This window comes from Furipterus horrens, unplaced genomic scaffold (assembly GCF_987537825.1).
Source record: "Furipterus horrens unplaced genomic scaffold, mFurHor1.1.pri manual_scaffold_4, whole genome shotgun sequence".
Classification (NCBI taxonomy): Eukaryota; Metazoa; Chordata; class Mammalia; order Chiroptera; family Furipteridae; genus Furipterus; species Furipterus horrens.
This window is the reverse complement of record NW_028327174.1, coordinates 43,068,353-43,096,107: the sequence shown is the minus strand read 5'-3', so window position 1 is coordinate 43,096,107 and position 27,755 is coordinate 43,068,353. Positions and strand designations below refer to the sequence as shown.

At 37.8% G+C, this 27,755-nt stretch overlaps 1 protein-coding gene across 1 annotated transcript; it reads right to left on the bottom strand.

Moving 5' to 3' along the window:
• Nucleotides 1-67: 67 nt before the first annotated feature.
• LOC150011606 (uncharacterized) lies at nucleotides 68-27,346 on the bottom strand. Its single transcript, XM_090275120.1, has 36 exons — nucleotides 27,340-27,346; nucleotides 27,121-27,174; nucleotides 26,339-26,374; nucleotides 26,138-26,164; nucleotides 24,989-25,042; nucleotides 24,121-24,174; nucleotides 23,940-23,993; nucleotides 23,477-23,530; nucleotides 23,302-23,355; nucleotides 22,452-22,505; nucleotides 22,262-22,315; nucleotides 21,498-21,572; nucleotides 19,841-19,936; nucleotides 19,517-19,615; nucleotides 18,850-18,927; nucleotides 14,494-14,547; nucleotides 14,077-14,130; nucleotides 13,888-13,941; nucleotides 13,140-13,193; nucleotides 12,929-12,982; nucleotides 12,381-12,434; nucleotides 12,227-12,280; nucleotides 11,728-11,772; nucleotides 11,468-11,521; nucleotides 11,276-11,329; nucleotides 11,106-11,153; nucleotides 10,663-10,698; nucleotides 10,322-10,375; nucleotides 8,157-8,186; nucleotides 6,680-6,711; nucleotides 6,429-6,591; nucleotides 6,055-6,092; nucleotides 4,609-4,719; nucleotides 1,879-1,918; nucleotides 1,123-1,231; nucleotides 68-458 (listed from the first exon to the last, which is right to left on the bottom strand). Exons 1-36 carry the CDS (start codon nucleotides 27,344-27,346, stop codon nucleotides 275-277), a joined length of 2,226 nt encoding a protein of 741 aa, XP_090131246.1. The 3' UTR covers nucleotides 68-274.
• Between the last annotated feature and the right edge of the window lie 409 nt (nucleotides 27,347-27,755).

The window sequence follows — 27,755 nt, the reverse complement described above, 5'->3', positions numbered from 1 at the left end:
TGATATGATTCAGTTTCCCCTTGACTTGCAGAACCCTTATTATAAAATAAATACATAGACTCACTAATTGCTTGCAAAATTGTATTTATTTTTCCAGATTGGATCATACAGCTGCATATGACTTGAGATCCAGTCAACAACAGAACAAAATGCCTCATAATGAGAATACACTCTGACTGAAATACAAATGTTTAGTTATTCTCACAAGTGAGTATTTTTGTTTACTTGTAAAACAAATACCTGCCAAGTTACAACTGGAAAGGTAATGTTAACATTAAGAGGCACTTGAAGATGTAGATTGATGGCATTTGTCTATGCAAGAACACTTCGTGATGTGCCTATATCTGTAAGGTATTGTACTGCCATCAGGACAGTCAAGAACAATTTCTCTGAACTCATAGTTTTCTTGTTGGCAGCAAAGGCAGGAATTTTCCAACTGAAACATATCATAATTGTACCTAAAAAGATTCAGAAATAATTATTTTTGAATATATTTTGAAATAAATTTACATCCATGCTCAAATACTAATTGTCTAAGTGATTGACCAAGCCTCCCAACCAATTTACTTTTTTCCTGTAGCTTGTATGGCATTTCCCCCTCACTATGAATTTCTGATGTAGGTCAGTGATAAGTGGTTGGTAAGATCAAAAGAAAGAGGAAAAGAAATTCAAAATGGAGATTTAAAATATCATAATTAGAGCATTATGATACAAAAAAATGAAACAGAATTTTAATATACAACTTAACACTAGATTATTATGCTACATAAATTAATTTACATGTGAAAGTGTGCATAAAGGAAAAAAAGTAATATATCTAAAATGCATGTAATAATTTAAAAATACACTTTTAGCAAAAGTATTTGCTTAAGTACTCTCTGTTTTCACTGTGTGAAAATAAACACATTTGCCATAAATATATCATGCTTGATATATATAGAAAGCTACTTCAAAATGTTTCATTGTTTTTGAAAATGTTTGTCTCAGATCTTAATATTTTACATATTAAGGTCCTGATCATTGGCTGTCAAATAAAAATTTTCCATGTAATGTTTTAAAAGCTTTATTGCCTCCATAATGTTACAAAATTAACATGCAGTAATCATTCATAGAAAAACTCACTTGATGGTCTTTTTGCACTCCCCTGTGCATCTTGCCATCTCAAGTCTTTTCTTGCAACCATTGTACTTAACAGTGACGTTCACAGGTGAAGTTCTGCAATTAGTCTTACCTGAAACAAAGCAGATCAGAGAGTCAGAAAGGCTTAACATTAACAATTGCTCAGTTTCAGTTTTCTTAATCATAATTAGAGAACAGTAATAACCTTTTCACAACATTACTGATGAGATTAACTATTTCAACACCCAGCACAAGGTGACTGTTTAATATTAAGTAAATGTTATCTTATTACTATTGCTATTATCACTACCATAGAGAAGGAAAAGAGAAAAGGAGGAGGAGGAGAAAGTGAACAGGGGAGAAGGGAGGAGTACAGAAGAGGAGGAAGACAGAGAGGCACGCTTGTTTTTGATATCCATTTGCTCATTGCTGATCATCTTTATGATCTAATGTACCAATTTACAACATAATCTACTGATGACAGGAGTGCAAGCTATATTTTTTTTCCAGGAAAATTAAACTTTCTTTATTGTAAATGTCACTGGTTTTTACCAGGGGGAATGTTGTAACCAACATAAATAAGGAACTATAGTGCCATAGGTACAAATATCCATTGTTATTTTATGCGTATAGATTAGAATATCTGTTGTGTTAATAACACAGAAGACTTTCTCTTAATGATCTGCCATTTTGTTTTAAAGAAGCTAATTTTTTCAATAGTTTACATTTTCTCTACATGTGGAGCTTAATTTTACTTACATGTATAGCAACATTTTTTTGAATCATAGACTCTGTCTACCTATATGGGTGAGAGAAAAAGAAAAAAAGACAACATTTTCTGTATTTTGCAATAAATAACATTTTTTAACTTATTGAAGCAGTATCACAAAGCAAGAAAATGGAACAGATGAACATGCTGATCTCTGAGTCAGCAAGCATGAATGGGAGAGAACAGTAATAAAAACGAGACTGAGTATTTACACTAAATTTTGCAACAGTGGGTCAAAAAGGACAAATAATATTTAACTATTTTTTTCTTTAAAATAAATGCAAAGAAATAAAAAATTCCCCTTACTTATTTTAATAGAAAAATACTTTAATAATGACATTACTACTAGACACTAAGTTCTCATAGGCAGAAATTTTTACCTTACACATTATTATACTCAAACTTATCAATGTATCAGAGTAAAAACAAAATAAATGTTGAAATCGAATATTGGAGTTTTTAAATAAAGCTTTAAACTTTATTATCAATTATATCTTCAGAAAGAAAGGTAAGTTAAGCTTAAACCTTCCTTAATAACTTAAATTTAAGTATTCAGTAATACAAAACCCTCACCACATTTGACTGTGGCACGAAGGAAAATCTGAACAGTACACATACACGAGATTAGATGAAAACTTTGTATTTATATAGAAAATCATTAACCTGGCTCCATAAACCTTGAAAACAAATTAGGGTTTTTGTTTCTTTAAAAATAGCAATATGCTTTCTATAGCAATTTACTTCTAGAATAGCACTATATTAAGTTTTATAGAGCCCTAAAATATATATTGTATCCCTGATATGAAAAATACACTTGACAATAAAAGGTGGATGAGATATCTGGAAAGAAATCTACAAGAGGCCTATTGGCCAGGCAGACACTTTTCCAAATAAGCAAGAAGACAGGTTGTGTTTGTATTGAATATGAGAAGTGAATCTTGGTGGAAGCTACACTAACTTCCTCCTAGAACTAGTCTGGATTTACAATGTAATTTTGGAGAAATCATCTGGAATAACCAACTGAACACCAGCTGGAGAGAAGTCTTATAACCACGGAGAGACAGAAAAGGCCGCTACATCACAACGTGACCGGTAGGGAGTGCGGAGACCTGGAAGGGCTGGCTGGGCTTCCACGGGTGGCAGGAAGGGACTGAGAAACAGCTCAGCAGCCAGGGATTCCCCCTGAGAAGGGCAGGGTCCAAACCCCCAGCCGGGCTCCCCAGCCTACAGCAACAGAGTGGAAAGTAAAATAGTATCCAGCTGAGAAAAGCGAAAAGCCACAGGGTTTCTTGCTAGCCAGAGAGAAACAGCTGGAGAAAAAGAGCTCTTAAGTGGATCACATATGAAAATATTCTGCCCCCACTTACCCTGGGCACAAGCAGAGGGAAGACAGAGAGGACTGGAAATGCTTGGGGAGAGTTTGGTGTGGTGGCTTTGAGGGGAGAACTGGAGGAGCAGCCGACAGGGTCCCAGTGCTGACTCATCCCCACACTGCAGGCAGACCATTCCCGGCCAAGTGGCCTCAGCCTGAGGGGAAGCAAAGGCCCTGCCTACAGGAATTAAGCTGCCACACCCACGGTCCTTAAGCCTGACAGCTAATCACAGATTGAATAGATTAACAACTAAAGGAGACAGACAAAGGCAGTAGATCCCTGGAAGTCTCCAACAGGCTGCCTAGGCCCAGACTGGTACAGGATCTGATGCCACCAGGGGCAGATCCAGGAAGTGCAGATCATTCTAAGAAGCACCAACAAATAATAGGAGTCACAAAAATGGGGAGACAGAGAAACAACCCCCCATCGAAAGGAAAGGTATAGTCCCCAGAAAGAGTGCTAAATGAAATAGAGGGGAGCAAACTATCAGATATGGAATTGAAAGCATGGATTATGGAGAAGCTCAATGACCTCAGTGGAAACTACAAAGAACTCCAGAAAAACTACAGTGAACTCCAGAAGAACTATAAGAAACTTACTGAGAATTATACCAGCATCAAAAAGGACATGGAAGCTATCAATAAGAGCCAGGAGGAAATGAAGAATATGATCTCTGAATTGAAGAACACAGTAGAAGGAATTAAAAACAGGCTAGAGGATAATTTTCCCTAATGTGGGACATTGAAAAATTAATACCTGTCTTTTGTCATCTAGTGGTTACGGATTGAATGATGTCCTTTAACCCTGTTGCCCTCAGAATACAACAAGGATGCCAGCCTGTTAAACCAAGCATGCCGTTGTCCAGAGACAGCCAACCAACCTGGAGTCTGCACGATCCTTCCCCTTGTGGGAAGGCCACCCTCCCCTCCACACCCCTACTCTTATTAGGGATTTCTTGACCCACGGGTAGGTAGGACGATGACCATGTCCAGCTTGAAGCAGCTAGAGGAGCTCGAGACCTTCGTCCATTGTCCTTTATAAGATTGTAAAGGGTCTTAAGTCTGAGAGGGAGGGATTGTTATTTTTTATTGTTAAAATATTTAACTAATTAATTAATTATTTTTAAAAAAGAAGAAGAAGAATATATGAAAGGGTGAGGCAGGAGAGCTTGTATGTACAACCCATGGGCATGGACTTGGAGAGGGGATTGTTGGGGAAGGGGGGTGCTGGGCGGAGGGGAGCAAGGGGGAAAAAATTGGAACTATTGTAACAATATAATCAATAAAATATACTTAAAAAAAAAAAAGAAGTGAATCTTATTGTTTGTTACTTGAAAAGATGGCTTACTTCTGCACACCAGGTCTGCTTTGGACAGTCTTGGACCACTGCAATGAAACCAGTCTTGTTGCAGGAGTAGGAGACACATGGGTTGTTGGGGTCCCCGAATGAAGTACCAATCTGGGAGGTAGGAAGGGGGAGGGAACAAAGTAATTACTCATCTTGATTTGTTTTTGAGGTTGATAATGAAACCTGTTAAAAAATTAAAATTCATGATGTTTAGTGAATTTCCAGAGGCACTTTCAGCCATTAGGTTAATGCTTAAGAAAAAGTGGATTGAAAGCCTTCTACTTCCATGTATAAATCAGAATTCATCGTTGAGAGCACAGAATGAGTCAAGCTTCTCAAATTAAGATCCACATATTGCTACTCTATTATACTTTTTAAGTATTTTCAAAAAAGGTTATTTGATTTGGAGCAGTCAATTGATCAATTGTTATACTCTAAGTTTAAAGGAAAACAAATAATAAGTCCAAATGGGAAAAAATGGCATAAACAGGCTTATCACAAATGACAAGTCACTTCTTACTTTTATCTGTGCTTGTGTTTCTATACTTTTAAAAACTTTCTAGATTGTTTTATAATTAATTTATGTTCAAACTTCAAACACCAGTTTGGGTTGGGAAATTTTATTTCTACCAGGGCCTCAAACCACAAAATGAACTTACTGGTAAACTAGACTTTTATTTCAAGTATTTTGCATATAAATAAATGATTAAAGATAAAATGTTTTCTTTGTTTATTAAACATCATCATATTTTATGTTTAAAAACTGTCAAAAATTCTCAAGTCAGGTCACTTTTAGAAACTAAAAATTTAAAAAACTAAAAATTGAGTGTGACAAATGAGTTACCATGTTAAAATTCTTATAGGCTTTGTTTCTATGTATTTCCTAACATACCACATATATTTTACTTCAGATTTTTAAATATTTAGTGTCACCAATTCAATGTGAGAATTTTGAGAATCAACTAGTTTTTATGGCTTCCTGATACTTTCTCTAAAAAGTAAAATTACTTTCCAAAATGCCAGAGCAGTTGTCAAAACCCACCCCTGCATATACTGTATTGCTACATTCACATAATGAAACTCTAGGGTTTTCATATTTGATCTCTGACAGTTTGGCCATCTGATCTTTCTGGTTATAATTACAGTTTAAGTCTGTTCATTGATTTGAATGTTATGAAGTGTGTCTTCTCAATCTGGAGAGACCCATGGGAAATATTATTCAGAAGCTCCGTTGCTAGATAGTTAATGATCAAGTATATTTTCTCCCATTGAAGTGAGCCATGCTGAGTGTTACATTTGACATTCCTTTTGAAAACTGAATATAGGAAAAAAATGAACTAATTCTGCCCCACCATTACCTATGAAAATTTCATGTCATAATCTGAAAGAATCTGAATTTATTCATAAATATATTAATAACAATAGAGAAAGTAGAAACAACCTTACCTCATAGTTGGTATTGTTAAACAAACATGTTCTTGGTTCTGAAAAATAAATACACTATTTTATCCAAAAATAAACTCTATAATTCTTTTTTATTTATAAAATACAAATTGTATTGTATTATATATATCAGCAAGTTATAATGTTCTTCCCATAACACCATCGCATCCCTTTAGTCTACTGATTATATTCATAACTGTTAATTCTGGTTCCCCCACACCAAAGACAGTAAATTTTAAGAAGGCAAATAACAATTCTGTTTTATTTATCACATCTATCTAGCATAGTGTTTGACACATATTAGTAGCTCAATAAATGTCTCTGGAATATGTAAGGAAACAACTAATCAATTAAAATAATGTATTATAAATACATACCACAGTATCCAATTTCACAGCAGGTGTCATTATCTTTGAACTTTACAAGCCTCTCTCCGGTCTTGCATGTGGGTGGAGAAGGGCACTCCTTGGGTTTACAGTCTACAGCATTTGCATCAGTACAGGTGCATTTGTGGCAATTAGCAGTCCAGCTGTCTCCAGGCTACAGAAATAAACCAAGGTTAGACTTCTATTTAAATTTAGGAATGACAGAAAATTTGGATTAAAGGAGAGAAAAACTATGTACATACAGATTTCTCTTCTCCCAATGGGCCATGACAAACTGTTAACATGAAATGATAAATGCTAATTACATTTGGCAAAATATAACCATCTGTTATTTGTAGATAACCACCAGGTGGACAATATTGCAATTAGCACTAGAATTTCAGACACACAGAATTATGGAGGATTGTAAGATGCTTTAAGATGAAAAAATCATATCCACTTACTTTGATCAAACTTTCTCTAATAAACTCTTATATATTTCCTATTATTATAAGCGCCAGCAAAGGAAAGGTCTTAATTTCTCCAGGCAGTGATCAATAAATCTTATGGCTACTGTTTTACTTACTATTTTACAATCTGACTTCTGCTTCCATAAACCTACAAGTCACCAAGACTTTATAATTACCAGCCTCAAGGGCCTTCTCAGTTTTTCAAGTTCCCTATAATAGCTGACATTTGTAACTCTCATCTCGAAAATGTTCTTGCAGATTCAACACTCTGAGATTCCTCTCCCCTCAGCTCCTTCTTCTTCTCATTTTGTCTCTAGTCTTTCCCCTGGTACTTTCCCTCACTATTATATCAAGCGTCCACTGTAACAGCCAGTAGACAACTGTCAAACTTCTAGCTCCAGTCCTGACACCTTGTGTGAGATGGACCCAAACCTCATTTAGCCTAATAAACAGCATGCTGGCTGATTTATAAAAACATCAAACTCGATGTGAAAAAAAAACAGATTGTATCATCTTGCCCCTAAAAGCAGTTTCTCATTTAATCTGGCTCCTTCCTGTTAAGGACCAAACTATTCTTTCAATCATTTAAGCTTAAAACTTGGGAGTCATTTTGATTCCTTCCTTTCTATCACTTGATGTCCAATCTAGTACAAAATCCTATATCTTCATCCTCACTTGAATTGCTTCCTTTCCTGGTTCTACTTGTTATATAATAATCCAGGATCTTATTTACAATGATGTAACATACTCAGGCTTTTTCAGGGGTTACTCTGTTTTAGATCTCTTCCTGATCCAACCGATTTTCTATAATTGGATAATTTTTCTAAAGCCTGTCTTTCAGCTCATTATTTCTTTAAAAACCTTTGACATCCCTTTTACAATCTTGTAAAATGTTATTTATTTTAGTGTTCTAGCTTCTCAGATCTGCCCTAATGTGGCTCTAATCTACCTTCTCAATCTTGTCTTACTTCTTTCATTTATATACCCTGGACTAGTCTACATATTGTTCTCAAAATACAATTTTGTTACATACTTCACATTTTTTTTTTACTCTGAAATTTATTCTCAGCTTTATATAAAAATTGCTTACCTTTCTTTGAAAACCTCCCATCTCTATTTGTTTGGTGAATAAAAGCTAAATTCACCTGCTTTGTTTTCCTATTCTATAATATTTTCATAGTTAGTGACTCTCATGAGCATGACCTCTGACATTTGATTTATAAGAATCATTAATGCAGAATGATTAGTTTTCAAGTGCAGGTATTCTTACCTGGAGGTGGTGGAAGTGGTGCTGGACATCCTGTATAAAAACAGACAGCTCATAATAGTCCCGAAAGTTCTTAAGATATTTTTGAGGTAAATATAGTTATCTTGTTACTGAAAACAATGAGCTACATTGCTAGTCTTACAGACATATTCCTATCTAACTTTTCTTTCTGTTCCTTATGGTATTTGATGTTCCATGATAAGAGAGTATTCCCTTTGGAGCTCAAATTTTAATGGGTGGGATATATGAGAATCTGAAAAAGAAATTAGAAAGTATTTCTTCCAATTTTTCTGGGAAGACAGTTCTGATGAATAGGACAATAAAGTATATAATCAAAAAAGAAAAAGAATAATTCACATATAGGACATACAAAGGTCTGTCTGGAAAAAGTCCAGCCATTGTTACTATAACAAGAACCATTTACGTGACATCGATGTAACCTGGCAGCCAAGGAGAGTGGACTGGAATGCGCATGCGTGAACAATGGTGACTTCACTTGTACTAGTCCAGTGGGGGCAGTAGACTCTGTTAAGTGACACATATACTGTGTGGTTGTGCATTCAAAATGACTAAGCAAGTAGAGCAATGAATGTGCAGCAAATTTTGTGTTAAGCTTGAATATTCCTCTGTGGAAATTATTGGGATGATCATAATTCAGAAAAAATCCATGTGTTTCTGTGAAGAAATGTAATCCTCTAGAATTCCTTCCCCCAGAGTTACTTCCATCATCTCTGTTTCCCTAAATAGAACTACATGGGCCTAGCTTGCTTCCATCTGACTCCAGGGTGATAGTTTGCATGTCAAAAGGGGAAATCTTTCTGGACACTCCTGTTAAGAATTACTGTATAATGTTTTCACAAAATAAATATGGTTTTTGTAAGTATAAGCTTCCTATAACAAATGTCCCCATGAAGAGGCAAAGGTTGGGTATAAATTAGCAGTGACTCAAGAGTTGCAAATTCCACTCATTGGTTAGGCTTCCTTCTGTGGAAATGATAGCTCCTGAGAGTAAAAAGAAAATAGTGAGGACTAATGGAAAGTTAGAATAAAATATATCAAATAAAATATTACTATAAACAATGTCCAAGATTTTACTGCCTATGTTTTCTCCTAGAATTTTTATGGTTTTGGGTCTATTTTTTAAGTCTTTATTTAATCCATTTTAAATTTATTGTGTGTTGTGTAAGAAGGTGGTCTAGTTTCATTTTTCTGCATGGATCTGTCCAATTTTCCCAGTACAACTTACTGAATAAAATATCTTTAGTCCATTGTATGTGCTTGCTTCCTCTGTCAAATATTAATTGGCTATAAAGATATGGGTTTATTTCTGGGCTCTCTATTCTGTTCCATTGATTTATATGTCTGTTTTTATGACAGTACCATGCTTAGTGTGGCCTCATAGCATAGTCTGATACTAGCCAGCGTGATTCCTCCAATTTTGTTGTTCTTTCTCAGGATCACTGTTACTATGTGGGGCTTTTTATGGTTCCATATAAAATATTTGTTCTAGTTCTGTGAAATACAACATTGGAATTTTTATAGAAATTGCATTGAATCTATATATTGCTTTGGGTAGCATGAACATTTTAATGTTAATTCTTCCTATCCATGAACACATTATGTGCTTCCACTTATTTGTATCTTCTTCAGTTTCTTTTTCCAGTGTCTTATAATTTTCTGAGTTCAGGTCTCTTACATCCTTGGTTAGATTTATTCATAAGTATTTTATTGTTTTTGAAGCAATTGTGAGTGGGATTGTTTTCTTAATTTCCCTTTCTGTTTCATTTTTGTTAGTTGCATATAAAAATGCAACTGATTTCTGGATATTAATTTTATATCCCACTACTTCACTGAATTTATTTATCAGTTCTAGTAGTTTCTTGGTGGAATCTTTGGGGTTCTCTTTATACAGGATCATGTCATCCGCACGTACTCATAGAGAACAGGATGAGGGGAGGTTAAGGGATGGAGGGACTGAGCAAAAGGAAAAAGCCTCATAGACATAGACAACAGTGAGGTGATTATGGAGGAGATGGGTGTATAAAGAGGTTAAATGGTAATGAAAAAATATAATAAAAATTTAATTTTTTAAAAAAGGTAGCATATGTTACTGCTCCAGAGCTAGCCCTAAGGCAGAAATTGTAACACCTGTTTCTTCATTGATTTACCTGTGTTGGAACTTCCAGGTGAAATGGTACTGCCAGGGACCGCCCCAGTAGAAACTGAAAGCAAAATTGAATGGCAATATTGTGTAATTTCATTCCAATAATAAAAGTATATTCTAGAATAGGATGAGGAAACTACAGAATTTTTTCTTATGCAAAAATATCATTTTCAGGAATAGCTGGTTCCTGAGTTGTTTTATGCATTTTCTAATGTAATGTTTCATTCTGAATATAAATTTGTCAAGGGGAGAGTGCCATGTGGGATGGTGGTGGGGCTCTAAAGAGATAACATTCTTTTGTCTGAAATCAATGCTGGATAGACAAAGGTATTTTCCTTTTCTTACCTGTTTGAATGCCAGTGACCGGGCTACTAGATTCTCCTAGAAAAGAAATAACACAGAGTTGACTGTCTATTGAATTTTTATTTGGGTAAGTATTGATGCTATAGAAATTTTAATGTGCTAGAAAAGTTTAGACATGTAATAAGTAAATCTAGTGATATTGTATAATGGTAGTATAGTATCATGGTCAAGAGGATAGACTTTGGAGCCAGACGGCCTGAGTTGAAATCTGCTGTTTATTTGCTGTGTGACCTTGGGGAACTTGGTTAATATCTCTGAGACACAGATTTTCTCATCTGTAAAAAGAAAAATAGTACTTGTCTCATAGTTTGTAGAGGAATAAAATAAATAATAATGAGAAGAGTGTATATAGAATAGTCAGCACTCCAAAGTTTTCATTATGATGTCACTGAAAAGCAGAGAGGTAAAGAAGTCTATGAGCTCACCTGTATTGATTCTTGTGGTTCCACTAACTCTAGAGGGCATTGTAGCTTCTATGAGAGAGGAAAGGTAGAAAAATGTGAGCTGAAGAGCATTTAACATTCTGAGAAAAGTTAAGGGTGTACTCTTCTCAATGACAGCACTGTGGAAGATTCTCTCCAGCTAGCTGGCTGACCTGTGTTTGAACTCCCAGGTTCAAGCGTAGTGCCAGAAGCTACCGTAGTAGTACCTGCAACAAGATGATAAAGTCTGGTAATTGGTGATACTGGGAAGAGATAGCAGGTTAGTATTTTATTTTAGAAGCCTTAAAAAGAGAGGTCATGATATCTGAAGTTAAGTAAGGGGAATTTCCTTCTTGTTAGCCCACCTGTGTTAAAAACTCCAGATGTAATAGTTGTCCCAGAAAACTCTTCAGTGGTACCTAAAATGCAAAAAGTAAATGGAACAATAGAGTATTTCCTCCCAGTTCATCTTGGCAGCATCAATGTGGCCCTAAAACACTGGAAGCCCTTTTCTAAAGACACTCTTCTCTGAAGAAAATGGAAGATACACTTCCCAGCATTTTATTTCCCAGGTTTCCCTTTCACTATGTAGTAAAAGGGAAGCAGGTCTTTAACTGTCCCTTACCTATTTCATTTCCAGGGACAGATCCACCTGGTGTGCCAGAGGTGCCTAAGGGATGAAATAAAGCATAGTTTTAATCTTTATAAGTAACAAACTTTGTAATAAATTTTAATAATCAGTTGCCTTCATGAAGCTTTCTAGTAAGAGGAGATGAAATAAACAAACATGTAAAAGTAAATGAGAGAAAATGGCAAGTATTGGGGAAGGTAAGCTGGGGAAGGAGGACTGGAAGTACTGAGCGGTTGCGATACAGGCAATATGCTTTTATACCCTTTTATACCTTTTATACAGAGAACATCTCTGTAAGCTAGAATACTGAGGACATTCTGGTTAAGACATATGAGGTCTTGGAATTCCCAAGCAGAATGTCAGATTGGTAGCATACAGTATGACCTCAGAAAACGCAGGTCCCTCCTTTACACTCCTCCCCATTCATCTGCTTATGGCAGCAACCCAAATAGACAAATAATGAGAGCCCTAGGCTTCAGACTAGAAAGTTTACCTCCTGGCAGTCTTCCTTGGGTAGTCCCACTGCCTCCTGTATAAGTTGTGGCTTCTAAGAAAAAAAAGAGGTGTAAAGACTGGAGGTGTAGACAGGACAAACTAGGTCTTCAATAGGCTCTATCTCTTGAGGGGACACATTCAGAATTCCGGACCTGTGTTAGAACTTCTAGGATTGGGAGTTTTGCCAGAGATGTCCTCAGTTGTGCCTGAAATAAAAAGTATTTTGGTCAGTAGGTCAATTCATTGTCCATCAAAACAATGGGCATTAGCTATTAAAACAACAACAACAAACTTTGTCTCTCACAAGTAAACTTATTTCTCTGGACCTCCTAGTTTTGAGTCCATCCACAGATAGTCCATCAAATATTTCATTCCCTCAGCAAATTTTCAGAGAGATTCCACCATCACTGGATCACTCTTATAAGGTTGATTTAGAGAGAGATAGATCTGCATGCACATTACCTATATAACAGTGAGGGAATGGGCCCCATGATGCCCTAGAAGTATCCTTAGAGCACAGGACAAGGAAGAAAAGTTGGATTATCTGAGCTGAATTTATTGATGTCAAATATGAAACATTTTCTAAATTTTTGCCCAATATTCAGAATATGAGAAACTCAGAGAGCTTTTGTGTATTTCAGACAAAAGTTTTTACTGGAAAATTATTAGAAAATACAATTAGTGTCTTAACCAAGCTCACCTGTAATTACTCCAACACTTGTTATTCTACCGTCTTCTACAGAAGTTGTGGCCCCTAAGAGAGAGGAAAAAGGATAGAGGTAGTTGAAAACTATTTAAGGGCCACAGAACCACAGAAAGGCAGGGGAAGTTCTCCTACACAGGATAACAATTGAAAAGGAATGTCACCAAGACAGACCCATCAAAGATTTCCTGCCACCTTGTTGACTCACCTGTGTTGGAACTGCCAGGGGCAACAGTCGTGCCAAGGGCTAGCCCAGTGGTGCCTGAAACAAAAAGGGTAGAGATCTTCACAGTGACTCCTGTATGTTAAAGACCTGTCTCTAAAAGGACCCTGGGTGTATCCATGTTATGTCAAAGGGCCCCTTCACTACTTCCTGATGAGGTGAAAAGCACAGGCCTTTCCTATGACACAGAGTATTAAGAAAGTAGTAAAAATATCAATAGCAATATTCCCAATGTAAGGTGCCCTCCACAGATATTCCATCCACTTAAAGTGAAGAATAAAGGTGGGTTTATTCCAGGTTCACCTGTCACACTGCCAGTTGCTTGGCCTCATGGTACTGCAGTGGTGCCTATGGTGTGGGGAACACCAGAAAACTATTTAAATGTGCCAAAAAATATTGACTATCATTATTGATCTTTTGAGAAAGAGAACTTATATAAAGGATAGGCTTTCTTTTCTACTCAAGTATATAATATTTTTCAGCTCCTCTGACATCGTAGTGATGTGTATGCCATCAAAGAGGAAACCTCCCATAGGAATTTCATCAATAGCCCATCCTAATAAAGATAAAGCTGTGAAGCTTGAGAAGACATAGAAAGTTTATTGATACTATGTTGAATCAAAGAAAATACTGAATAAATGTAAACATCTCTATGAAAGCACATCTCCAAAACAGGAGCTTATGAAGGGCCATAACTAACAGTAGACCCCAATAGTGAAGCACTCATTCTCACCAAGACTGGATCCAGTCCCAGGACTGCTGGGGCCTCCTGTTAACATTGTGCTCTCTGAAGGAAGGAAACAAACATAGTGAGATCTGAGGATTTGAAATGTTAGGAGTAAATAATGTCCATGTTTGGAGAGAACAAAAAACCTAATTATATTATGACAATAAATGTGGAGATTTCTTCCTGTTTTCCTACTTCGGGGGAAACTCCTAGGTATATTGGTTGTGCTAGAGAATGCCTCAGTAAAACCTAAAAAGGAAAAGATAAGGACTTCAATAGAGCATTAGCTTCCTCTTCAGTACTGATGTATGTTTAAAGACCTTTCTTTCCGATCCCTATTCCAGAACAAAATGAAATGTCAGTGATTTCCACAATGTATTTTATGGATCAACTATTGATTATTCTTGCTACTAGAGATGCCTTTCACATATATCCGAGGGAAAGAGAAGGAGAAACTGTCACCCTCACCTATTTCACTTCCCGTGCTTGGACCCCCTGGTGCGACAGAAGTGCCTAAGGGAGGAAAAAGATCAGCAAAAAGACATATGACACCCCTGCCATGAATAATAGCATAAAAAAAACCTGAGGCTCCATGTCAGCCCGTTCACTCACCTCCATTGGAGGTGCCAGGAGCAACCGTGGTGCCAGGGGCTATTCCAGTCGTGCCTGAAACACAAAGGGTCTCAGATCCTCGGCCGGTCTCCCGCTGCTCTCCGGAAGTGCGTCCTCCGGAAGGACTCTGGGAGGATGCCTGTGATAGCTGCGGGGCCCTGTCACTACTTCCTGATGACCTGGGTGTCTATGGCCTTCCTACACCCACAGCAGTAAGGAAGTGATGAAGAGAGCAATGTCCTCGACAGGAGACAGCGTCCCAGAAATCCCATTTGTCCTCAAATGGGTTAAAAAGGTAGACTCAGCCTAGATTGGCCTTTCCACTCATGGTGGTGCAGACCATGGAAGGAATACCAGAAATGTATCAATGTCCTTGAAAATTACTGATATTCGGCATTGCCCTTTGCAGCGGCAAAAGCTTTGCTTAGCATAGGTCTGTTTAACCATTCACGTTGCCTTTTTTTCTTTCCTGGATGTACAAGATTTTCCCAACACCCCTGACACCATAATGACATGTGTGCCAGCACAGGGCAGACCTCTCACACAGATTTCACCACAAGCCCTTCTCTACTGAGTTACACTTGGGAGATGACGAGCCAGTATTGAGAGTTTCCAAAAATATGCTAAATCTGAGGAACGGCAGGAGCTAAGGCTGACCACTCTGCAGAAAAGCACCCCTTCCGGAAGGCGAGGCTGAGAAGACTCATCACATGGTACCCCCCAAACTGCTAGAACGTTTTTTCTAATTTCTTAACTGTCATGACTCTTACTTTGTAGGAGAGAGAAAAATTTTCCCCCACATTACTATTTATTAGTCATTTACTTGACTTCATAGGCGTCTAGTGAAGGCTCTTGTAAGCCTGGGCAATAGCTAGGCTATGTAAAAATTGGCATGTCTTTTAATTTTCTCACTATGCTTCATAGATTATATATAAGTAGTGCAGACCTTTTCAGAAGACTGTTTTAGGAAGTTACCATGAAGTGTGGGTGTTTGCTTAGAGCTATCACCTCCGTTTATCCCAACTCTGGATGTTTCACTTTCTCCAAGGAAAGTTGTAGCCTCTACAAGAGAGAAGTAAGAGGTGCTTGAAGAATATTTCAGGACGATGGGGAAGGTATGGTAATACCCCTGCAATGGACAATCCCAGAGGACACCTAAGTTGTGGGAAGAAATGTGGAAGAACCTATTTTGACTTGCTGCCTCTTATTTTGTTAGGAGAAAGAGGATATTCTTGTGTAAGTGGTACCTTTCCATTGTCTGTCTTCTAATTCTTAACTATTATCCAGTTTTCTTCAGACCCTTGGCTTTAACAACTTGTTTCCTTTTCCACTAATATTCAGCCTCAAAAGAGTCCTTCATTTCTGATATGCCTCCCCAAGGCTGCCCGTTCTCTTTCCTTGAAATCTCTGATCATCTTTAAAACTCCACATCCACAATTGCTCTGACTTTCCAGGTCTCATATTTTCTCAGGATTCTCCATTCAGGGTTGGGTTCACTCAATTCCTCTGGAGGCAAACCCTAGTTGATGCTATCTATGCTCTACCACTATGAAGTAACTTTCTTGATTCTCTCTGTCTTCTGGCATGCTACGACCCGAATCTCACCTCCACTCAGGCTACTTTTCCTGGTCTTTAGGGTATTAGTCTCCCCTGCCTTCCCCCTGATGACTAGGCACGGGATCTGTGTTGATCTTTATGGTTTGTAAGTGGTATGTGTGGATTGCAACGTATGGAACCACCATTTCTCTGACTTTTTAAAAACTTTCTATTGGTTCCTTTAATTTAAATTCTACTGAAATCAAAGAGCATTAAGGGTAAGGTCCTTAATTCGATCATACCCTGCTAAGGGGTGTATGGTTGGGAACAGCTGGAAAGTCGGGTCCAGACTTGTCTGACTTCCCAGAACTTGTGGGTCCAGGGCTCGGTTCCTCAGTGGAGCTGCCACCTACAGCTCCATGTGATACCTCTGCATGGCTTCATTTTACAACAGAAACAAAATAGTAAGCTAATTTTTTAAAAAACTGATCTTTTTATGAGAATGCTTGCATAAAGAAAAATAAGTTTAAATGAGCGGCTTAATTGTCTCTGTTGAAAATAAGAGACTTCTGCCTTCTCTTTCTTGGATCATTTACTTTATAAAATTTGTAATTTTAAGTTCTTTCTCTGTGTCTTAGAAATATATTTAAATATTTTTAAAATCTTATAGGCCTCTTGTCATCATAATGACCAAGGAGTTTCTTTCTCAAGAACTTGGTCTTTGTCTCTTTCAAATGAAAACATAAAGGGAGAAGTTACCCTTCTCTTCCTCTAGTTATAAAACTTCCTTCTGTCATCAACCTAGGAGGGTTATTTATAACTAACCAGATGTGACCCCAATGACCAGGTGATTTTAGAATGAATATGTGGAAAGGTGCTGTCAAGTCCTTTGCTTGAGAAGTACAGTAGTCCCTTTCTATGTCGCGGTTCACTTATCGCAGCCTCACTGTATCGTAGGATTTTTTAAAATATTATATTTAATTATTTATCACGGACTTTCCACTATATCGCGGGATTTTGCGGTACTGTATACGTATGTTATTAAAGTTACATAGGTTTAAGAGTGTAGAATATGTTTAATAATATAAGTAGTGTTTATAAAAGTGTGGGAAAGGTTAATAAGGGAGTGGGAAAGGTTAATAAGGGACTGGGAATGGTTTATAAGTGTGTGGGAAGGGGTTATAAAGCCTTAAAATATATATAAATACCAAAATAAATGTAAGGGTCTTACTTGGCGATTTTCACCTATTCTGGGGGCATCTATAACATAATAACCGCGATAAGTGAGGGAAGGCTGTAGCGTTATTTTTCTTGAGGACATATATGTAATGGATTGTGTCTGCTGGGTGAGAGGTCTTGCTGTTTTTATAGTCACTTAGCAAGTTGCCTGTGATTTGCATCACATTCTACTTTAATGCTCATTCAATGATAATACTGGTTTCTTTGTAGACAGGGTCTCTGCATTTGGGAGAATTTCTTTTCAATTTTATTTCCCCCAATACTTGAAATATGACTGCTTTAAATTTCCTTGAAATTGAATATAGCCCCAAAATTGCACACAGCTTACTTATGTTTTGAGTTTTTGCTCAAGTTAAAGTATATTGATACAGTTTAGGTACACTGATCATAACATCATATTCTTTTCATTATAGATTAACTCTGATATTTTTCACCCCAGCTAATCAGTTCTCTTACTAGAGTTTTCTATTAAGCCCCCATCCCACCACTTGTCACTGGATATTTCATTCCCTTTGATTATCCTTAGCCTTGCATGGCTTTTGCCTTTGTGCATATATAAACACACTTTTTCTTGCTCAGAAATCAAGTTCTGCGAGAACAAGAACCCTACTCTACTCTGCTCCTATGTTCTCTAGAGCACCCTGTATGATGTGGCACATAAAAAACAGCTCCTCATTGATTTCTGATCTTCAGTGATGACATTATACAAACAATAATAATTTATTCCCCAGGAAACCTTGTCTCTTGCAAAATTTTGAGTTTAAAAAAATCACATTTCTATTGTCTAACTTTATTCTGATTATGTTATCTCAGAAGTATTTGCACCAGAAGCTCCAGTGGTGGCTGCATTTCCCCCTCCAGTTGTTCCTAATCAAAAACAACAGTGGTGTCAGACCACACTCGGATTGCCTGAGTTAGCTAATAAAAATACACCACCTCCGGTGAAATTGAATTCCAGATAGGCAACAGACAACCATGTCCCAATTAGTGCATGGAATATATGTATACTAAAAAAAATTACTCCATATTTATGTGAAATGTAAGAGTTAAATGGCATTCTGTATTTTATCTGGCAATTCTAGTCTGCATAGGCGGTTGTGTTGACCATGCTCTCACTATCTATATTTATTGTCCTAAAATTATAGCCATTAAAGCCATACCCATTACTAAATTCACTTAAATGCCTCCTAAGAACTTGGGGTCTCAGCTAAGCTCATGAAGGAACACCACCGACGTGCCCAGGTGAGCCTGCAGCATGTCTGCTGAGTTCCCTGTTGGGCAGGAACCAGTGGCCTAGCTGGGCTGCTACTGCCAGTTCCAATAGTCATTCCAAGTCTCTGCTATTACACTGACAAACACAGCATGCGGGGAGCATGTACAGTCTTGTGACAACCCAGAACTGGACTACTTTTGAAGGGCAGGTTGGAGAAACCAGAAAAGTAAAAATCATCTTGAAAATATTAATATTTTTATACCGTTTTACATCTTTTGTTGGATTCTTTTGTTTAATTGGCAAGGTTCTGATCTGAGGTGGTCCTTTTGGGAAAAAACTGTGGCCTCAGAATGACATCCTCTACTCACCGAACTTGCCTTCTTCAGATGGTGTCACTTCACCACTTGGTGCTGTAGTCGGTTCACCAGCTGAGGATCCCGTAGTCCCTTTCAAAATAAACAATAAATTACATCATGACCCTTGGTTTAAAAGAACAGATTTTGCTGTCCTCTTATCTGAAAATACTTTTCATGCATTTGCTCCCACGCATTTCGAGTTGACTGTTTCCAAAAAGTAACTATAAGAATCACCTGGGCTGCTTACTGAAACAGATAAACTAGCTAGTGGTTCTCAGCACAGGCTAGCCATTGAAACCAGCTGAAAGATTTAAAAAATTATTTATGCCTGTGCATTTCCTCCAGAAATTCTGATTCAGTTAGTCTGTAAAAGGCTCTTCAGTTTATTTTTCAAAAATTTCTGTACTCAATGCTGATGTGTAGCAAAGATTGCGAACCATGACCTGAATACCACTCCACAGAGCGTCAGATGTTCTAACAGAAAAAGAGTCGTAGAATCTGAACCATAATATATGTCAATTCTGAGCTGATGGTAGAGAAGCAATTCCATGAAACCCATGAATGCAGAGATGGTGAAGTCATGAATATGTGTACTTGCCAATAACTAATCACTTAGTGAAGCTGCTGGTGACTTCCCTGAGGTCAGTAAAGAGATGCTTCACACACCCCATTTCCATACCTGCTCTGCCTCCCGAGGCTGTGCCTGAGGCAGTTGAGTCTCCACCGGTGCTTTCGCTCCCAGGTGCTGTGGTGAAGTCGTCTGGGGCTTCTGAGGTCCCTGACATAACAGCAAAGGACAGGCATTACTTCTAGAGCTATAGGATTCTATCTGTCACTCTTCTAGTGTGACAGAATCATGGTTTCTAATATAATGGAAATCTTAATATGGTGCTACAATTTCTGGCACTAGATCATCTAACATGACACACAGCTAAATCTTTACTTTAGCCTGTAGTATGTTCAGTACCATTAAATAGGTGCTAAGGTGTACATGCCGACTTGCCTGATTGCCCTGGGCTTGTGGCTCCTGGGCTTGGTTCTCTGGGTGTGCTGTGTTCCACATGTTCTGTTGTTGGTGCAGTAGGGGCCCCTGTTCCAGCTGAAAAACAAATAGGGCAGTTTTAGAAATACCCTAGATATAAATCAAATCATTTAATCTTATAAAGTCCTCTGAGACAGGTAAGATTATTACTCTAACTGACGTGGTTCTGTGACTTTCTCCAGGTCACTCAGTGGGATGGTAGTAGATCCATAAGCCAAACCCAGGTAGACTGGCATGAGAATTTATATTCAAACTTTTGCTTCTCATTCAAATTTTAGGAAATATAGACTAAACAGTCATCACCTTAAAATTTATGTCAGTCCATTGCTCCAATCAAAATGAGCCAGTTTCTTAATTTGTGCTGAAGTAGATTCTAAATTTTAACACATTATATTTTTATTAAATATATTTTATCCCAAAAAGTATGAAATAAATTTTAAATCAAGAAATTCGACAAAGGTAAATAAATGTATAAAAACAAAATAAGACCATAAATAGTTAAAATCAGACCATGAATTAGGTAATAAAGGCATAAAGAGAAGTCCCATGCATAATCTGAAGACATGGCTTTTAGTGCGATGTAAGTAATTTTTATTTATCCTAAGGGCAATCAGAACAATTGAAGGAATGTAAGTAGTGGAGTGACATGATGACAGCTGAGTGTTCAGAAGTCCTTTCCATTCTGGTCAGTGGTATTGACTAAAGTTTGAATTGGGTGGGAAATGCAGAAACAATGAGAATGTTCTCAACTTGATGAGCACAAATTGCCAAAAGGGCTTGTTAATTAATACACTGTGCTGGGTTCCACTCTTAAGAGACCCTGATTCTAGGGAGGTGAACTAAGAATCTGCATTTCTAACAAGTTCTGAGGAGATGTTGATACTGTTCCTCTGGGAAGCACACTTTGACCACCATGTGTGAATGTGAGGTGAGTTACATGGACCACGGCAGAGACCACATGGAAACTGTTTAACATGTGAGCAAAAGCAGAAGCAAATACGATAAAGAGGAGACAATGCAAGAGGTACTCATATTAACTGACTTCATAAGGGACAGGGGTGAACTACATCATGTTTGTTTTAAAGAAAATTATTTCTGCTTAAAGAGTATTACTAATGTTTTATTCATGAAACTAACAAGAGTTGAAATTTAGTCAGTGATGCACAAGGGCAAGAATATCCTCATATGATTTCTCAGGTTGATTATTTTTGATGATGCTTTTATGCCTAGATCAGGGAATGGTGGAATGATATCAGAGAAGACTAAGGGGTCTGGGTTCAAATCCTCATTCTGTCAGACTTGGGACCTTTTATTCTTTTATTTTCAATGGCAATAGATTGACTTAATACATGATTTTAATATGGATTAAATTATGTTATATATCTGAGCATAATTCAAAATTTTAGTTGTACCACAAAAATATGTAACTAACACTTTATTACAACATGAAAACAAATTATTGAATATTTTTTAAATTATCCAGGTGACTTAATGCTGACACGGGACCCTCGTCATCTAATGCTGCACTCAGCAAAGAACTTGTATCCGACTTGAAAGAGGACTGCTTGTGGAAAGAATCTGTGGAAGAAATAGCATTTGACTCATTACTTCATCTCACCTGTTCTAAAGCCTGTGTCCCCTGTAATTTTCTTCTTAGCTCCTGTAGTGGCACCTGCTGTAGCTTTAGATGTCCCTGAAGAAAGTAAAGAGAAAACAAGCATGTGTTAAGAAAAAGTCATATGTGCTATCAATACACAAGGTAATGGGTCTGAAAACTCTAACAACATGATAAACTTTATGGGATAAAACTGAAAAAACTAAAGATTCTACACTTTCATTACATATAAAGAACACCTGTATGTGACACTACACCTCTGTCAGCTATCTTTACTTTGTATATTAATGAATTGAGCAGCATTGCGTGAAAACAGATGGGAAAACACTGTTTCATACACTGTACTGAACATAATGTGCCTGACACTCAGTGTATCGTTCCTCGCTTGGATTCTGTGACCTGCTGTTGCCTCAAGCTGAAAAAAAAGTGGTGCCATAGATAAGAGGAAACAGGCTGAAAGCATGGTGGCAACAACTGACTAAAGAAAACAAAAGATTAAACATAGTTACACAATTAAATATTCTCCTAAAATAGAAAAGTATCTGAGCTACCAAAGGGCACAACCTTAACACTGATCTCACCACGAGCCCTTCTCCACCAGTTCTACTCCAAAGACGAGAGCCCGTATTCAGGCTCTCCCAAAACAGGTTATCTAAACGGCGGGCCTTAAGGCCGGCCACTCTCAGGGAAAGGGCCCCTCCCAGCAGGCGAGGCTGAGAAGACTCCTCACTCATGGGAGGCCCCAAACTGCTAGAACTCTTCCTCACCGGTTCCGGATCCAGTTGCACCAGTGCCGCCGCCTTCCATTGGCGTCGTGGCCTCTGAGGGAAGGAAATGAGGAATCGTGAGGAATGAGGACTCCACAGAGGTCGAAAGGGTTCTGTGGGTATTTTTGCATAGCCAGACTACCAGCTATGTCAGGAATTTCTACAGGGAGGCTTCATCTTGTTAACCTACCAGTGTGGGCACTCCCAGGTCTAACTGTTGTCCTAGGATTGCCCTCGGTAGCACCTGAAAATGAGAAAATCAAAAACATCGATGCAGCATTAGCTTGCTCCTTAAATCTAAATATACTCTTAGGCCTTGAATCCTTTGAGGATTTTGCCTCACATGTCTACTTCTGTAAGGAATGAGCCATCTATAGTCATTTCCTGAAACCAGGTGTTTAGTGGAGGCTTTATACACTGTTCTTAACTTAATGTGCCTGACAGTGTATCCTCCTTGGCCTGGAATTCTGTGACCTGCTGTTGGCTCCAGCTGAAAGCATGGTGCTAACCTACCAACACAAGTAGATGGAAGTTTCGGCATAGCTATACATTTTATCATTCCACTGAAATTTATTAAGCAAGTGTCCTATACTATATTATTTTTGGCCTTTGCATGTGTCACTGAACTGTATATTCAAAAGATTTCTCCCCTGTGGTCCTATGTTCTGTCAGCTGGAGTCCACAGGTGAATAATAAATATGACAAATAAGTCCATTTGAGATCTGTTAATGAGTGCTATGGCAATAATAACAAATGAGGCCTTGGTAAGCAGGGGCTTGCTTGAAGGCGGGCCTCTTCCCTGCCATCCCACCACTTCCTTTGCTAGCTTGTGTCTTTGAAAATAATGAGAGGGTCATGAAAGGCCACCGAAAATCTAGGCTGACCTGGTTGTGTAACTTGGCATGTTGTGTTCCCAGAAGAAATGTGTGCACATTTCCTCATACCACTTTCCCACTCATGCGTTCGCCTTAGTCATATTGACAGAGATTGTATTAAAAGAAAAAAAGAAGAAGAAGAAGCCTCAGACTTAAATAGCTCACCTCCTGGAAGTCCTGTTTGGGTGGTCCCCCTTCCTCCCATCGAACTTGTGGTCTCTAATAGAGAAAAGTAGAAAAGGAGTGAAGACTGGGGTGTGGGAAATGCACACTGTACTGTTGTGATAATATATTATCTAAGGTGCTAATTTCTAGTTTTTGCACATATTTCCAGACTTACCAGTGTTGTAAGCTCCAGGTTCCAGAGTTTTTCCAGGGGCTACACCAGTAGTACCTACAACAAGAAAGGGGCAATGGTCACTAATTTAATTGTCTGTTCACAACATGATTTAAATAGGAATATAAACTCTCTGTGTCACCCCAATCTATAACTTTTTGTTCCAAGAAGTCATACAAATGTGCCCCATGTAAAAATATTTTTATAACTCTTTTTTGAGTTATTAACTATCATGTCTCTTACTTTGGAGTGGAGAGAAGAGTTTATCTGTCATTAATTTGTCTTCATGGTGGTCTAGTAAAGGCTTTTGTAAGCTCAGACAATAAAGAGAACAGTGTGAGACCTGGCATATCTTTTTAAAATATGAAATTGCTCAATATAACATATGTAATTAATGTAGATATATTTTCAGAAGGTGGTTTGAAGACATTATAATGAAGTACAGGTATTAATTTAGAACACTTACCTGTGATTTTTCCAACTCTGGTTGTCCCTCTTCCTCCAAGAAAAGTTGTGGCCTCTGAAGGAGCGAATGAGGAAAGAGGTGATTGGAGAATATATCAGGAACCCTGAATGGATAATCCCAGAGGAGAGGTCTAATTTCTGAGAGGAGATGTGGAAGTATTTCTTTCAACTTGCCGCCTCACCTGTTTTGGAACTTCCTGGGGTGACAGTAGTGCCAGGAGTGACCCCTGTGGTGCCTGGGATACAAAAGGAACTGTGGTCACCACAGAGTCATGTTTCTTTTTTTAAAACTATGCACATAAGCAGAACCTAAACATATTTTCATTTTATCTAACTGGCTCACTGCCCACCTCTCCTTTGATGATGAACCCTATGTTTTTTCTCATTAAACACTTTATTACCAAAATTTTTCAACAGTGTTCTCTACCTGAAACAACCTTCCTGGCATCATTCTATTTAAGTAAACTGGTTGGTTTTTCCCCAGTAACCTGTTTTCCTCCCAGTGACTTCACTTTCTGATGCTACAGTGGTACCTGCTGTGGGTTGGAAGCAGAAGGAAGGTGAGTGTTCTGGAAACTTCAGACTTGAATAAATATTGCTCTATTTATTGATTTGTTGTAAAATGCCAACATCTATACTGGCAGACATGTTTCCAGGATTTATGCAGCTCTTTTATCTTTCTCAGGAATTGAAAGCTTTCTCCCGTTCCTCCTCAAACTTTATAATATTTATAATTTCACAGAAGGAATAAAAACTTCTCTCTTTACTTCTCAAATCTTACAATATTTGTAATTTCATGGATAAAGTACTTAGAACTGTTGGGATAATCACGTTATGTTGAAGGATTACAGCTGTAATTCCAAACTGTTATTAGCAGCTTTTAGTAGCTTTGCAAGATAGAATTTCAAAACTCAAAAAGAATTAGTTGGCCCAAAATACAGTACTAGTAAAGGAAGTATGAACTGCTCTCCAGAAACATTTTCTCTTCTCGGCTCTCCTCTGAGCATCATAATTAGTGGCTAACAGAGGACACGCACTGCTTCTTCTCACCTGTTTTGAATCCATCTCCAGTGGTGCCTGCAACTTCTGTGGAAGTTGGGGCCTCTGAGGAAGAAAATAGGAGAAGAGGAAGTTCTGGGTGTTTGGGATGCTGAGAAGTATTTTGTGTTATTTTTATCTTGGTGAGCTTACAAAAAGCTTCCTTTCCATCATGTCCATAGTGATTGTTTCCTTATCATTCCAACTCAACCTGTGTTAGAAATGCCTGTTTTAACAGATCTCTCGGCTCTCTAGTTCAGGCACTGAACAACACACTCAGTGATGCATGTTGAATGGTCCCCATTCAACAAAAGTGGAATCTAGTGGATTAGGCAGACAAATATCAAAATCAAACACCTCATTGCATGAGGACCAGAAAGGGGTTTGATATCAATGAACAAATTATGACAAAAATACCTGCCTTCCTGGGATGTATATTTGAATGTAATCGCTAGAAGAATGCAGAAAACAATTAAGAAAATGTGAAATGTTCTATAGAACCAAGTTTTTTGTTTTTCTTTACTTCTCTTCTAAAACTGCTCCATTTTTAAAAAGACATCAGGATGCAAACAAGGCTAAAAATTTTCATGAAAATGGTAGTTGACAATATTAATATTCTGATAAATATGATACTTTATTTTTTAATGAAGGGGATATTTGGGGCCTATTTTTATTTGATTGATTGTGTATCTTTGTACACAACCAATGTAAAATTTAACTATTATGTAAGGAATTCAATACACCTTTCTTATGATTTAAGAACGCAGGCCCTAGCTGCTGTTGCTCAGTGGATTGAGCGTTGGCCTGCAAACCAAGTGTCGCTGGTTTGATTCCCAGTCAGGGCACATGACTAGGTTGCACATCAGGTCCCAAGTTGGGGGCACGAGTGAGAGGCAATCACACAGTGATATTTCTCTCCCTCTCTTTCTCATTTCCCCTCTCTCTAAAAATAAACAAACAAATAAATAAATACAATTATTTTTTAAAAAGAAAAAAGAGTGCATAGGAAAAGAAAAAGCAAAAATCATATGCTACCAAAATCTAATTTGAAGTTCATGTTTTATTAAGCTGATAAATTATAACTTCTGCTATCACTTTTTCTATTCTAGTTACTGTAACATAATTTCATAAGTGTATATTTATAATCTTACAATTACTTACCTGTTCCTTTAGGCTGTACTGGAGGCACTAAAAATTAAAAACAAATTAGATATATATCAACTCATAAAGATTAATTTCTATTAAATTATAATTTAGGGAGAATATCACAGTACTTTAGTTATTTCTAAGTGCTCAAATGGAAAAAATATATCGAACTACATTGTGCAGGAATATATTTTTGTCATTTTAATTTCAACTTACCTACAATGAGTTCTGGTGGGATTTCGATATATGGGCCTAAACCAGGAAAGATTAAATTCATGTTTTAATTAAATAATATACTTCTTGAATTTAATTTAAAAATTTACTTCAATGCTTCAACTGACATTATACGTAAGTTTTTGAATTTAAAAACAGGAGCATTATTTCCATAGATGTTTAACTTAAACATTCAAGTCAGGGTGACAGATCGCTTGAGAGATAAACTGTAAAGTGTTCTTGAAAGGAATCATTTGTGAGTTACAAAGTAACAAACTGAAAACAAAACCAATGTTTATCATAAGTAAAATACGTACACACAGTAATTCTGTTTGGTTCCATTTAATTAAAAACTAGAATCTTGAAATTGGAGAATGCAAAAAAAAAAAAAAACGATAAAATACATACTGTGCCTCAATAGTCACATATATTAGAAGCCATGTTATTAATTTATAACATACTTATAGTGTACCAAAATAATAAAAAGCATCTGATTTTATTTACATAACCAATAAATGAATAAAGAATAATTATGGATTTAGTCTGGATCAAACTTCTGAATCAACTATTTTCTAGTCACTACTTTATAAAAAAATTTACATAAGTAGAGTCTTTAATAAAATAGATTTAAAATAACTATTTACTAAAAAAATAATATGCAATATAATCCTTACATAATAGATAATTTAGTCACTAAGCTTAAGTTATATTAGATAACCTGCACGTTGAGAAATGATGCCTTTCTAGAGTACTGTGAAGAGGGAGGCTCCTGCTTGTTGACCTACCGGTGTGGGCAGTGCCAGGTCTAGCGGCTGTCCTGGGACTTCCCCGGGTAGCACCTGAACATGAGAAAAGCAAAGACATGGACGCAGCGTGAGCTCGCTCCTTCAAACTCAACGAACCCCGTGGCCTCGAATCCCTGGAAGGCTTTGCCTGACGTGTCCGTTACTGAAAAGAACGAGCCATCGGGAGCTTGCCACCGTTTCCTACCCTGCACAGCCTACTGCTCATCGTTGCTAGCGCAGTTCCCTTTTGCATGCACCCGACCGAGAGCGGAAGGAGGCCTATGTCACCCTCACCTGTTTCGCTTCCCGTGCCCGGACTCCCTGGTGCGACAGAAGTGCCTAAGGGAGGAAAAAGATCAGCCAAAGCACACACGGCACCCCTGCCGTGACTAAGACCGCTGGAGACATCACGCTGGTGGAAAGGACCTGAGGCCCCATGTCAGCCCGTTCACTCACCTCCGTTGGAGGTGCCAGGAGCAACCGTGGTGCCAGGGGCTATTCCAGTCGTGCCTGAAACACAAAGGGTCTCAGATCCTCGGCCGGTCTCCCGCTGCTCTCCGGAAGTGCGTCCTCCGGAAGGACTCTGGGAGGATGCCTGCGATAGCTGCGGGGCCCTGGCGCTACCTCCTGACGAC